This window comes from Manacus vitellinus, unplaced genomic scaffold (genome assembly GCF_001715985.3).
Source record: "Manacus vitellinus isolate BGI_N305 unplaced genomic scaffold, ASM171598v3 scaffold_13_pilon, whole genome shotgun sequence".
Lineage (NCBI taxonomy): Eukaryota > Metazoa > Chordata > Aves > Passeriformes > Pipridae > Manacus > Manacus vitellinus.
This window is the reverse complement of record NW_021938999.1, coordinates 9,309,507-9,322,802: the sequence shown is the minus strand read 5'-3', so window position 1 is coordinate 9,322,802 and position 13,296 is coordinate 9,309,507. Positions and strand designations below refer to the sequence as shown.

Here is a 13,296-nt window from a genome sequence, read left to right as displayed (position 1 = left end):
CTAACACTTCTTTGTATTTTACCATTTTTCTATTATGAACAAGAAAACAATTTCCCTCCCCCATAGTTTCAGGTCAGACCTCTGAAGGACCCACATAAACAGGTGAAATGACTGAACATGAAAAGCACTTCGGCTGTTGACAAAGGTGTATCCAGTGCAGAGCAAATAAGTAAAGAAAAGGAGTTTTTCTCTAGTCTCACAGCAGACACTGCAACAGCATTTTCAAATGAGCCAAAAGGTGTGTGACAGTAACCCATTAATTTAGGGAAGTGAATTCCTTTGTGTATCTTGGTGATCTTAATCCTTTTAAGGTATTTTTAATCTCTGACAAGCTGATGCACTTACGTTGCTTAATAACTGTAGAGTTTAGTCTGTTTGGACAATAAAAAAAAAATCTTAACATAATTATGTAGTAATTCTTAAATCCTTTTCATGTACCTTGCACATGGTTAACATGCTGAATCAGAGAACCCATTGGAGATATATATATATATATCTGTCAAAGAGTATTACATACTGACTGTTTTTATTATCACAATATACTAGTTGTGATATGTGTCATTCATGATGTCATTTCACTCTGTGCTGAAAGCATTTATAACACAATCCATCATTACTGCTAAATGGGGAATTTAGAGGCATAATTACAGTAGGTAAGTGTAGAGTGGCTGTCCCTTAGGTTGCCTCCCAGGCACTGATTTTGAAAAATCCATTATAGATTTTGAGATGATACAGCAGTGTTTTCCTTGGAGAGCTCCTCAGGACTTCAAAAGTAGAAGTACAGGAAAGAATATTCAACTGTTGATCTTAAATTGGAGTCCTATAAAACATCAGAGTCTGCTATGAATTGGCAGGCTTCAGTAAGATTTCAGGATCTACTCCTTAGATATTTTGCCTTCTTAACCTGAAAGTAAAGGTATGTGTGCCCAAACAGACCTGTCTTATATCTGAAGTTGAGTTGCTTTAGGAACTAATGAGCAGGAAGAGTCTTATTGACATCCAGTGGATAGAGGACAAAAGAATTTTTGTTTGTACATTGTCATACAGGCACATCTAGTCTCTGCTGTGAGAGGTGCAGCTGATGTGCACAAACAGCAGCATCTTATAATTCATTAAAATTATTGTTAAAATCTCTTGGAACATAACAATAAATATGACAAAGTGTTCTCTGCTGCCCTGATGAAGCAATTCATCAGGTGGAGTAAAACAAGATGAATTGTGTTTAACAGAATGATATTTGCCACAAAGTTTGTGTGTGTTTATGTCTGTCACTATATGGGCTTTCAGACAGTGGCTGAGGTTGTTCAACAGTCCCTTATATGTGTAGATAATGGAGCATGGAGTTATTTATTTAAATATACTTTTTCTGTGTGTGTGTAAATATCATTGGTCACATTCTCTGTGATTTTTAAATGCAGAAGATGGAATCAGGCTTTTTGTGATTTGTGAAACATAATAACTATTACAATTTTAGAGAACAACAGAGTGTCCTGCCAGAGGGACTGACACTGAAACAGTTCTGTGCAGAGGAGAACCTTGAGACAAGGTAATAAAGTTGGTTTCTGTGCTGCCAGTCTGCAGTATGGCACAAGCGTAGATCATGAGATAAGTTTTCAAAATATGAATTAAAGGAAGGTGGTATATGTGCCAAAGGGGAAAGAATCAGGTCATACAATTTTAAACAAGATGCTGCATTATTTTAAAAAGTTAGCGAATAGACAGCTAAAAAGTTACAGTCAAGTTGGATCAGAGTACAGACTGTGAGGATGGCACAAGACCTGACAGAACTAGTTTGACTGGACAGGTTTGCCTCATCTGTCACTATATGGGCTTTCAGAGGGTGGCTAAGATACTTTGATTCTCCCTTTTTCAAGTTAACAGGTGGTGTTTTAAGATTTTAATTTTTTAAGGAATCTAAAGGCTCTAAACTGACTAATATGATAGTCCTGGGACTGATGCTAAATCATAGTGATTAAATGGATTTTTACAGCTTTTGTGATTAACTTCTCTAATGTCAAAGGTAAGATTTGTTCTTATCCTTGCTGTGACTTTCCATTTTCATTGTCCATAGGTAATGGAGATTCAGCATCCACAAAGTTTTTTCCAGCAAAAGCAATTCCCTTTGAAAAGTAGGTCTATGCTTAGGTATTTCATAATATCAGTGCTACAGTTAATATTACTATTTTGTATTATGGCAGTTCAGAAAGGAGGTGATCAAATTTGTGTTTCATAGAATCACAGACTGGTTAAGGTTGGAAGGGACCTCTAAAGGTCATCTGGGCCAATCTAGCTGCTTAAACAGTGGGATTAAAAAACAAGGTAAGAGATTAGGCAGACATGATTAGAGATGTAGGCAGGGAAACAACAGAGTTTCAATAAATGTCCAGGTCTCCAGACTGACATCCATGGTTGCTCTGAATGCAACTTCCTCAGTGGAAACTGCAGAGCGTAACTCTTCCTTCTGACTGTTGTGTGTAGAACTTGAAGTTGGGAAGTTGAACCACATGATCCAACACTGATTATATGATCCAAGGTCGCTACATTGCTCCACAGTCTTTATTTCAAACAAGTCTAACCAAGGGATATTTTTACTTTACTGCTTCTACTGTACCTTCTGCTGTGCCTGCTTCCCTTCCCTGGGCTTCATGCAGTGCTTAGCAGCGCCATAGCATCCCTCCTGTCAGAGAGCCTCCACATCTGGAACATCTGCTGTCTTTGGCTCCTTCCAGATATATCAACTTCTTCCTATTTTGTTTTCATTTCCAGTACTTTGGCATCTAATTTCCCATATGCTGCTCTTGCTTTCTCCTGCTGTTTCTGTGGGTTCATCTGCACAGATGAGTTGCCAGAGTTTAATGCATCAGTGAAGCCGTGGTAATTCTGCAGGACCTTAGTGATGAAAGTGTCAATTTAAACTTTCTTGATTAAATCTCTTTCTTAACATTGGTGTGGATGTGTGGGACAGGCAGAAGCAAGCTTGCTCTGTCTGCAAACCTGCTTTGCTCTAGGTGTTCTCAAGCTTGTATAGTCCATCTTTCAGTAAACTGCAGTTACTCAATGTGCCTGGCCTCTTTCCAGCAGTGGTAATACCAGTGGGAGTTCCCTGGCTTGTGTTTCTTGTTTCTTCAGTGTCTTTGAATTTTCAGAAATGCCAGACACAGTATGATTGTTGAGCTCAAGCTGCAAACTAAAGACTACGGTGTGTACATCTGCAGATTAAAAACATTTAGTAACAACAGTACTATTACACAAATTAATTTTCAGTTCTCTGTAAAGGCAGCCTTAGATTTATTCATTAATTTCGCAAGAATTACAAAGTCTGTTCAAAAAGGCTGACATCCTTAGAAACTCTGGTGGAGTGGACTTGGTATGACAGATGGGCTGGAGCAGCCCCTTGTGAAAAATGGGCACTCAGAACTCTGATAGCACCTTACTGACGGGCTTTTTTTTTTTTTTGACTGAGAGCTACAAAGCCTGGCATGATGGGCTGTTTCTCTGTTGCTGAAGGAGGTAACCTGGGAACCTGATGCATCCAGAATTGTCTATAACACCTGCTTGAAGGGTGGGAATTATCCTATTCTTTAAACACTGGATATTGTTGCAAAAAAACCCCAACACCTCACTCTAAAAGAGAAGAGGGGGAAAAGTGTTTTCAAGTGCTTAATTTCCTTCATTAACTGTGCATTTTCAGTATATAATCAAAAGATTAGTATGAGGATTCTTAAATTTGTGGAAATGTCTCCAGTTTTTTTTTAATGTATACCAACTCTTGATAGAACAACTTCATAATTTTTACATCTCAGAAACAAACAGTATTAAAGATTTTCTGTATATACCCAACTGTGGTGGGTTGACCTTGGCTGGACACCAGGTGCCCACCCAGCCACTCTATCGCTCTATCACTCCCCTTCCCAGCCAGACAGGGGAGAGAGTAAGATGGAAAACAACTCATGGATTGGGATAAGGCAGTTTATTAAAGCAGGAGCAAAGCGGAGGCTTGTGCACATAAAAGCAAAGCAAAAGATAGCAGGGTTTATTTTCTACTTTCCATGAGCAGTGATGGTCAGCCACTCCCGAGAAGCAGGGCTTCAGCATGTGTAATGGTTCCTCAGCAGGCAGCCACTGGAGACAATGAATGCCTGCCTTCCCACTCCTTTCCTTAGCTTTTATATCTGAGCTGACGTCACATGGCATGGAACATCCCTTTGGTCAGTTTGGGTCAGCTTTGACCTGCTTGGCTCCCCTCCCAGTGTCTTGCCCTCAGCTGAGGAAGGAATGTTACAGCACAGACACTGTGCTGCCCTGCTCAGCAGTAGCCAAAACACCGGTGTGTCATCAACGCCCTTCTGGCTACCAATGCAAAGCACGGCACTGTGAGGGTTACTGTGGGGAAATGAACTCCAGCTCAGCCAGACCCAATACACCAACACACTTAATTTGTGTGGCTTTATAATTGCCTCTATTTATTTGCTTTCTAAGATACAGTACTTGCTTAAAAATTCCGAGGATACACAGGTGCTTTTGTAATTTTTGTTATGTTTTAGAAAATAAGCTAGGACTGCACAACTTTGTTACTGAAATTGCAGTTCCCTGCAGGACCTGCAGTATTCACTGTGATTGTATAATATCACAACCTAACTTTTTTCTACCACATAGGTTTTTTACCTTGTCAGGAGGAACTTAAAAGGACTGATGTCTTGTTATTTAAATATACAGATAGGGCTACACAGGTTGGTATAAAAGATGGGAATACTAAAATAAGTAAACATAAGCAAATTGATTTAGTAGTTATCATAATCTATGCAAGTGCCCTTTTAAATTTTTGAAGTTAGGTTGCTATGCCATGAACATCATTGCCCAGCACTCAAGCTTTGGTAGCTTGGCATTTGGATTTGCAGAATTTCTCTGCTTTGTTTTCCTCAGAAACTAGAACACATTGTTTATTTATGGATAAACAATAAGCTTCCAGTTGAGGATATATAACCTGTGAGTGCAATGAGCAACCAGAAGGAATGTTGCTGGCAGACAAAGTAGACATGCTTTTATGTGATTCTTTATTCTTTGCTTTTTTCGACTGTATAGATAGTACATTATACATTGCTGCTGACAACTGGCAATTTCTGACTTCCCTGTAGAATTGGATTTTGAGAAGATTTGGATGTGTGGAGTTAAACATGGCTTCCCGAAGCCTTGTCTGGTGGAAGTAAATGGGAGTTTCATAGTACATGCCAGCAGGCCAGGACTTAACATTTATTGTTATTTTCCTACCCTTAAAAAGAAAAAGGAAGGTGTATTGGGAGATCAGAGACGGAATCATTTTGGTTGCTAAAACGGGGCGGCATGATGTAAGTTTTGACAGGCAGTTAGCAGTTTAATTTAGAGCACCTTAAGAAGTGAGGACACATTAATGTTGGCATTTTGATGTCTGTCTTTCATGAATCTTCCTCTCCTCAGGAATACTGCAAGATCCCTTGCTGAGATCTCATAGTGTGCATCTGAGATGAGCCTAGATGAGGTGTTGCAGTCAAACCTGCGTGGACACAGACATGGGGTCCTCCATCTGAACAGTTTCACTGTGGAGGTCCTCTCCTGCTGCACCACAAGTTGGTTGCATAGGCATGGCCTCAAATAGTTGTACTAGGGAAGAGGAGCTGAGGAAGGGAGCTGGGAGGCTCTAAATGCCTTGTCTTAGCCAACAGGCGAGAGGGTAACATCCAGCCATAGGCACTGTCATTTATGGCTGGTAGTGTCTTAAATGGCATCTGAGCATATTGTACATCAAGGATTATTGATTTGAAATAAAAAGCGGATTATGTTTACAATAGAAAAATGAGAGCCACTACAGTTTCTGAGGCTGGCACATCTGGGCATTAAGACAAGGGGACATTAAAGCAAGTTGCAATTTGACCAAAAAAGAAAAAAGTGAGCTTTGACATTTTTGATGGTTATTACTGTGTGATAGCCTGTTGGCTGTGAGGTGTTTGAGGGCTTGAATATTCAGTATTTCAGTCAGCATAAATTAATAGAACAAGATGAAATGTGCTTCTACAGCATGAACAAAAGTACTCATGTGTTTTCTTGAGGGTTTATTTAGCTCTCCCTGAGAACATGGGCATAGTATCTGTGTTCATTTGATCTCTGTGAAAAATGGTAGAAGGCTTCATTTCTCCTCCCTTTTCATTTTCTTCAGTTGAATTTTTTATGAGTTATTGTTTATGTGGGAGGACTGATTCCTTTTAGAGAGAAGTAGAACATTCTGTCAAATTCTCCTGTTGGATGCAGATTCACATCCCTGCAACGTGGTGCTAAGGAACTTCAGAGCAATCACATTCTGGTTAGACAAAAGTAATACCACAGAGAGGGTTTCGTGAGGTTCAGTGGCACTGAAATAAAACTACAAAACCTAAAATCAGGAGGTTGCAAGTGTCACTTGCAACATGTTGGATGCCATAGATTAATTCCGTATGACCTTTAACGGGAGTGAAAATCTATTTGATTTTGAGCTCTCTTTCCCTAGACAGACACTGAGTGCTAAAATCCTATGTATTGGCATAAAAATAGATAGAGCACAAAAAAGTGGCTGAATTTGAAAGCCAGATTAATTTAAATTAAAAATGCAAACCCCATTTGTAGCAGAGTATGACTGACCATTGAAAATACAAACAGCCAAGAGAATAGCAGTTCATCTGTTGATGTCCACCGGTCAAAACTTCAGTCAGGTGTGAGTTATGCCTTGGTTATGCCTGATTTCCCAGGATAATTGGATGTCAGTCTGCAGCTGCATTATGCAGGAGGTCACACTTGATATTCGTTATGATCTTTTTCAATTTAAAATCAGAAACTATAACATGAGCCAAATTGAAATAAATGGTGTTCGTATTTGTCTCTCCCTCCCCTCATAGGTACTACAGTGCTACCATTCTGCAGATGTCAGGAGTGGAAGATGACAGGCTTGCAATCTGGCTGGCTGCACTGACAGCATTTATAAACTTCATTTTTACTCTTGTGGGAGTCTGGCTTGTTGAAAGAATGGGTCGCCGGAAACTTACACTTGGTAGCTTAACAGGTGAGTGTTTCATTAGTGTTTAGTATCTTCCTTATAATTATTAATAAAAGGAAAATAAAATTTCAAGAGCAATTTTTTTCAAAGTAGTCCTCTTTAAAATTACAGTGTTGTTACCATCTTCTCCCTGAAATCATTCAGCCTTTCAAGACTAGTAGTATAGTACCACAGTTAAAGGCTAATTTAAAAATGACAGCATGTTATTTTTTCAGGTGAGTTTCTCCTTCAAGCCATGTTTAACAATGTTTTTATTTAGCTTTAGCTTTTTTTTCCAATTTAAGGAATCAAATGCTTGGAACTTCACTCCTGGTTATTTTTTAAATCTCCTATGTAATTCCTGGCGGATAAACTGGAATTCAGAACCATCTCATGAAGAAGTACCAGGGAAAGCATATTGCATAACCATTGCAGCACTTCTTAAAAAACAATGCAGTTTTTGCATAGTTACCTCAGATACAATGCAGTAAATACCTTACATACATTAGTGTTATTTTAATTCATCTCCTGTATGAGATACTAAAGGGCAGAATTCTGGGTTTGTACATTTTATCCAAATATTCAAACACCGTAACTCATCACAACAGTCTTCTCTTGGAAGCAGGAAAATGCAGAGCAAGCACCCACCCTGTGTTTAGTATGTCCTGCCATTAACCTGCTAATTCCCTGTTTATTCCTGCATCATGGGCTCATTCTGGCTGAAGTGATCTGTGACTGATGCCTGCCTCTGGCTGAATGTCTGGAAGGTTCAGACATTTTCAAGAACATGGTTTCGAAAAGAGAAACAGTTCCTTCTCCTCTTGAAATAATGTTCAGAAGTGTTTGGCTGGGAAGGTTTAATGTCTCCATATTTTGTTCTGTTGTTGCTGTCAAGGATCCAAACTTCTAGTTAGTGCAACACAGCAGAGTGGGACCAGCTGCCATGTGCAGTTCCCAGCTCCCAGTTGAGTTAATCTACACTCGAGTATTTGAATGTGTTTATATAGGCAGAACAATGACAACCCAGTGACATGTCTGGGTACACAGATATGTTTGGTACACAATTACTCAAATCTTTAAATTGAAACATGCAGTTTGGAGGCAGTTTGGTGTTCTAAGTTGCAATAAATGTGTATTTGCTTGGTTATAATTTTGGAGTCAAGAAACCTGAAGTGTTTTTCACAATCCAAGTTCAGAAATGAGGTGATGACAGAGGAGATTGTAAAAGCACATTACTCACGTCTTAAAAGATATCAACAGAAATCTCAAATTGATACTTTTATCACAGTCTGCATGCAGATCTATTAAAATACCTCTCCCCCATAAGTTCTTTGATTCCTCCAGCCAGTCTGTTTTCTTGTCTTTCTGTGAAGCAGATTTCTCCAGGCCCTGCACTGACACTTCTGGTGCTTGGGTGCCACCTCTCCTTTGTACTCTGTTGGAACAGAGTGTTTATTTATTTGTTGATTTGGCCCTAATAATCTCAAATGTCAAGCTAGCCCCTCAGAAGTTTATCTGGACTCAGCTGTAAAGCTGTTATTCCCACATGGACTTTTCATATGATCAAAGCTCTTTGCTTTTTGGCTCTGTTTAACATATTCTACATTTGAAATGTAGATATAAATGTCTCTTACAAAGCATATTAGTCGTGGAACAAAGTAGGATATAGAAATAAGACATAGAATTAACAATGCATTAAAGGATTATTTGCTAATGATGTGTGGACACAAAGTAATTGTTTTGTAAAAATGGTCTTTCTTTTGTGGTCAGTTGCTGGCGCTCGGTCTGCAGCATCACTTGAGCCGTGCTGCATTGCTTCCTGTGGTTTTTATCATGTGGCCCCTCCTTAAGGAAAGTACAAATAATGACAATAATGAAAGCATATGTCATCTCTCTGTACCATTTAGAATTTTTTCATTCAACAGTTGAAACTTTGATTTAGGTAGTGGTGGATATGATCTGTTTTCCTTAACAAGAGTACTGTGTAATAGAATGATAATTACTAAATCTGCTGATGGATTTGTTTTCCATGTTGAGTTTTCTCAAGAGGTAAACATATTTTTTACTGCTCTTCTTTGCATTTCCAAGGACATTAACTTTCACACTGAGTTATTACTGGCAGCTTGTCTGGTCTTTGGGGAAGCTGGGTATGCCCCAGTCTCTCATTGCACAAAACGAAAACAAAACTACTATTTTTGCCTACTGCTGCACAGCTGTGGGGTTTTGTTTTATCGATAAAGGCTAATTTATTAGATGTTTATTAGAGGAAAACCTGCAAGAATAACCAGAAGAGAGATAGTAACATTAATATTTTGATTAAAAGCCGATATACTGTAATTTCATTTTGTAAACTCATGTGCTTTTCCTGCTTTATGAAAACTTTGAGAAAGAGCTATTTTACATTTCATTTAATGTGTCTTTATAATTTTCAAAATATTAGAAACTTTTGAAAAATTGAGCCCTTCATATAGGGTTAAGAAAATTATAGTAAACTGCTACTAAAAAAAAAAAATGACATTTTTCTTTCTCTTTACTGCAGTTACCAAATCATCTTAGTTTCACATTCATTTTATAACTTGTTATCATTTCTTTATCTTTCTTCTTTTTCTTCAGTTAACTTCTTTCTTCAAAGCTGTTAATTGGGAAACATGCAGGAATTTTGACAAGTGTGTTATCCATTTTGTTTGTGGTTTTCTTTTTCCCCTTCAGAATTTGTCGATTTGAAAGCAGGGTGGTACTTGAGCATTGGACAATCTGTGTCTTTTTAAAACAGAGAGGATCTAAAATATCTTCAGGATATTTCTGGGGTTTTTTCCCATCTCAGCTAATGATGTGCTATAATTGTTTGGTTTTGTTCATCATAGCACAACTTCCCACAGAATGAAAACATATTAAACTTCATTTGCCCAGGTTTACATATTGCGTACTTTTCCAAAGAAATAAGACATTTACAGAGGTTCTGGAAGTGAATGTTAGTGTATTTGGTTAACTTGAAAGACAGACAAGGCATATTTAAAATGAATATGAGTAAGATTGTAAGTCCTGTCTAAAGATATTTTCTGTCTGGTTTATGGCATTTTGAAAGTACAGTAAATCTAGTGTAATATCCAACCTGCCCAGAATACTGGTATTATTAGCGTACCTACTGGCCACAGCAGTACAAAGCCAAATATGGAATAAATTGAAATATCTTACGGTGAGTAGGTGCTTTTTCCACACACAGTTTGAGTTTAATGTCTTCGTTGCCTCGGTTCAGGTAAATGTGTCATTCAGCCTTCTGCACTTCATGCACATTCCTTCCTGTTGGCCATAACTGCTGCACAGGCACATTCATGGATAATTATATTACACATCTTTGTACTTAAGATATTATTTATCTCTCAGGAAAAGGTTTCCACATACCTGGTGAGTTTGCCAGCTGGGAAAATCTCGCTTTTCTCTTTAAAAAGACATTCAAACCCACCCCCAAAACTACCAATACGTCCGTTCTGTTCTCCGCCCAGCAAAAATAGTTTAAACTTCAAAATAAAGACCAGATAATGCATAATTTCTCAAAGATTAACAGACTGACATGTTGAGGGGTTTAGTGTAATGGCATTTCTAAAGGTTCACACAGATGCGTTACTGAGAAAATTACTTACATGCTTTTAACATACAGAGCAAAGAGATGATGAGAAGTATTTGGAATTTAACACAATGTCTTTCATTTGCCCTTAGTCATTAAGCTATATCACTGCACACTTGTAAATGTGTGCTACCTTCCTGCTGGGATGTGCTTCCGTGGTCCGTGAGTCTGGTTTTATGCAGTAAGAATAACGTCATTGCGCGATCAGTCACTAACTCACAAGTAATGTTATTACTCATTTTCTACTGCTATTACTAGATCAGGCCATACATGTTGTATATGACCTCTCAAATAAAATATGCCACATAAATAGTGAGTATTCAAATAGGTATACAGGGTATTTTGTACAGTGTAGATCTCAATGCATCGTTGAGTAGCAGGATGTAAAGGTTTTATTAGGTCTGAGTTTGAAGCACTTGCAGTAGTATCATGAGTAGTGAGGTATGTCAGTTTTCATTAAAATGATGCAGTATATTGTGTGTGTGTGACAAATAAGGTAGGAAAACTGTGAGTTGTGTTGTAGTAATGGACTGTTGCACAAAATACAAACCTCTTTTGTCATCTTCCTCTCCTCATTTTGCCCAGCTCTTGCACAAGGAATTTGTTGGGGGAGACAGGAGCAAACAGATGGAAAGAGAGTTTTTCCTAGCAGATGTTATGTGTGCTCTTTGAAACAAGATCAGAAATTGATGTTGGACTTTTTGATGGTGTTTTTATTAAATGTCAAATTTCTCTCATTTCACAAAGGGAAGTAGAGTCAACAAAAAAGCTGATGCTATTTTCTTTTTTACAGAAAAGTCTGCAAGTCTGGGTGTGAGAGTGGGAAGAAGTGTGGTGATTTCAAAGTCGCTGTTAGATTTTATCTTTACAGTAATGTTTTAAACACCAAAAATAATATTATCTGTTCATTCATGCAGTTGTCAATTCCACATATTACAGAAGTGTCAACCTATTAATTTAATATCTGGACATTAAACTCGATGCACTCGACTTTAACATTTAACCTAATTCAAGATGTGGATGTCGCAAAGGGTATTTTCTTAGGTTCTCATCACAACTCCTTAGGGAATGCCTTGTGCATAGTGATGGAGTGCCTTGCTTTTCCAAGCAGAGTTCAGTTCAGTAGAGAATTATATCATGTGCTCTAGAGAAAAGTATCACATTGTTCTTTGTCTGTATTTTTAGGTACTGCTGTAGCACTCATTATCCTAGCTTCGGGATTTTTGCTATCAGCTCAGGTCTCGCCAAGAATCACACTTAATCCACCAGATCCTTCACATCAAAACTCTACCTGCACAAAATACAGGTGAGATTTCATGATCATTCATCCAATCTTCTTGAAGATTGTTTCCATTTAATTGAGTTTTACAACTTAGTGGAGTAATAGACAGTTATTCACAAAGCCTGGCACAAGGAACTAAACTAAATAGCTAAAGGTTAAATCCTAACTTCCCTCTGTAGAGAAGATTAGACCCTGATTAAATTCTCTGAATAATCCTTTGGAGTTTCTTGGACTAAATAAGATGGTTAAGTGGCAAATTCCACATTTACCTCCTGTGATATATCACACTTGCTACAAGTCATAGTGTTCACAAAGTCAGGAATATTTCACAAGGAATTTGTAAAAATACTTGCTGTTATTCATCTGCTTGTACATTTGTCATGCATAACAGCTGTAAACTCTTCAAGAATGTGTGTTTCTTGCCTGTGGTTTTCCTGAGCGGAAAAAAAAAATAAATCTTCAGTTAATTACATACCAATTAATAATTAAAATAAATGTGATGCTTTTGACCTATTTTTCTATAGTAGGTAGAAGATGCACTTCCATATGCAATCACAGTTTCAAGTAACATTACTTCTGGGGATTTAGGAATGTGTAATATTCTGTATTTTGTGAGTTTTATTCACATGTGAGTGCTCTTTTGTTCAGTTAGCTGGCAGACTAGAAATTTCCCTATTCAGAGAAGACTAGTTCAACGGCTGAAGAAATTCTTACTTATGTTCAAAATCTGTTTTACAAGTGTTTGTAATAGAAATAAATGCCAAGAAAGGAGAGCTACACTTCTAGATTCCTAGCAGTGTTGGCTGGTTCATGGCTTTTCTTATGCTAGAGCAATGTCTTAGATGAAAGATTCTAAGGATCTGGGGAGGGGATGGAAGGTATTCGTTGAGTATAAATAGATACTAATAACTGCAACATGAGATACTACCAGATATAAGGATTTCTACATGCAAAATCCTGTATTTTTACTTGGTTTTTACTGTGGAGCTATACAGCAGTATTTTGCAATTTTTGAGATGGGCATGTCTACAAATGGTGAGTAGTCTGGTTAAAAGATGTAAAGGAGGAAGAGCTACCAAATGCTCTCCTTTTGCAATAATATTTCCTTAAAAGAAGAATGTGAGAAGGATTTGCCTAGGACTTCAGTTAACTGTGTGGAAGGGAAATTTTTAAAATTGTTTTAGTCATGAGAAAGTAGATGGTATTTTCACCCTTCCACTTGGGTTAGAAGTTCAGCATAACATGCATGGTCTTGGAAGGAAGAGATGGAGTCTGCAAACCAAAGGAAAGCTAAAGGCTGGGTTTTATGCCGTGTGGCTCACCTCTCCCTCCTTTTTGGCCCTGGACGTA

The 13,296-nt window shown here is 38.0% G+C and overlaps 1 protein-coding gene across 1 annotated transcript in view; it reads left to right on the top strand.

Moving 5' to 3' along the window:
- Nucleotides 1-13,296, top strand: part of SLC2A13 (solute carrier family 2 member 13) — a 123,301-nt gene that overhangs the window by 69,990 nt on the left and 40,015 nt on the right. The window contains exons 4-5 of the mRNA XM_018068030.2: nucleotides 6,903-7,066; nucleotides 11,850-11,970. Coding sequence (XP_017923519.1) covers nucleotides 6,903-7,066; nucleotides 11,850-11,970 — 285 coding nt within the window. The remainder of the gene's footprint in view (nucleotides 1-6,902; nucleotides 7,067-11,849; nucleotides 11,971-13,296) is intronic.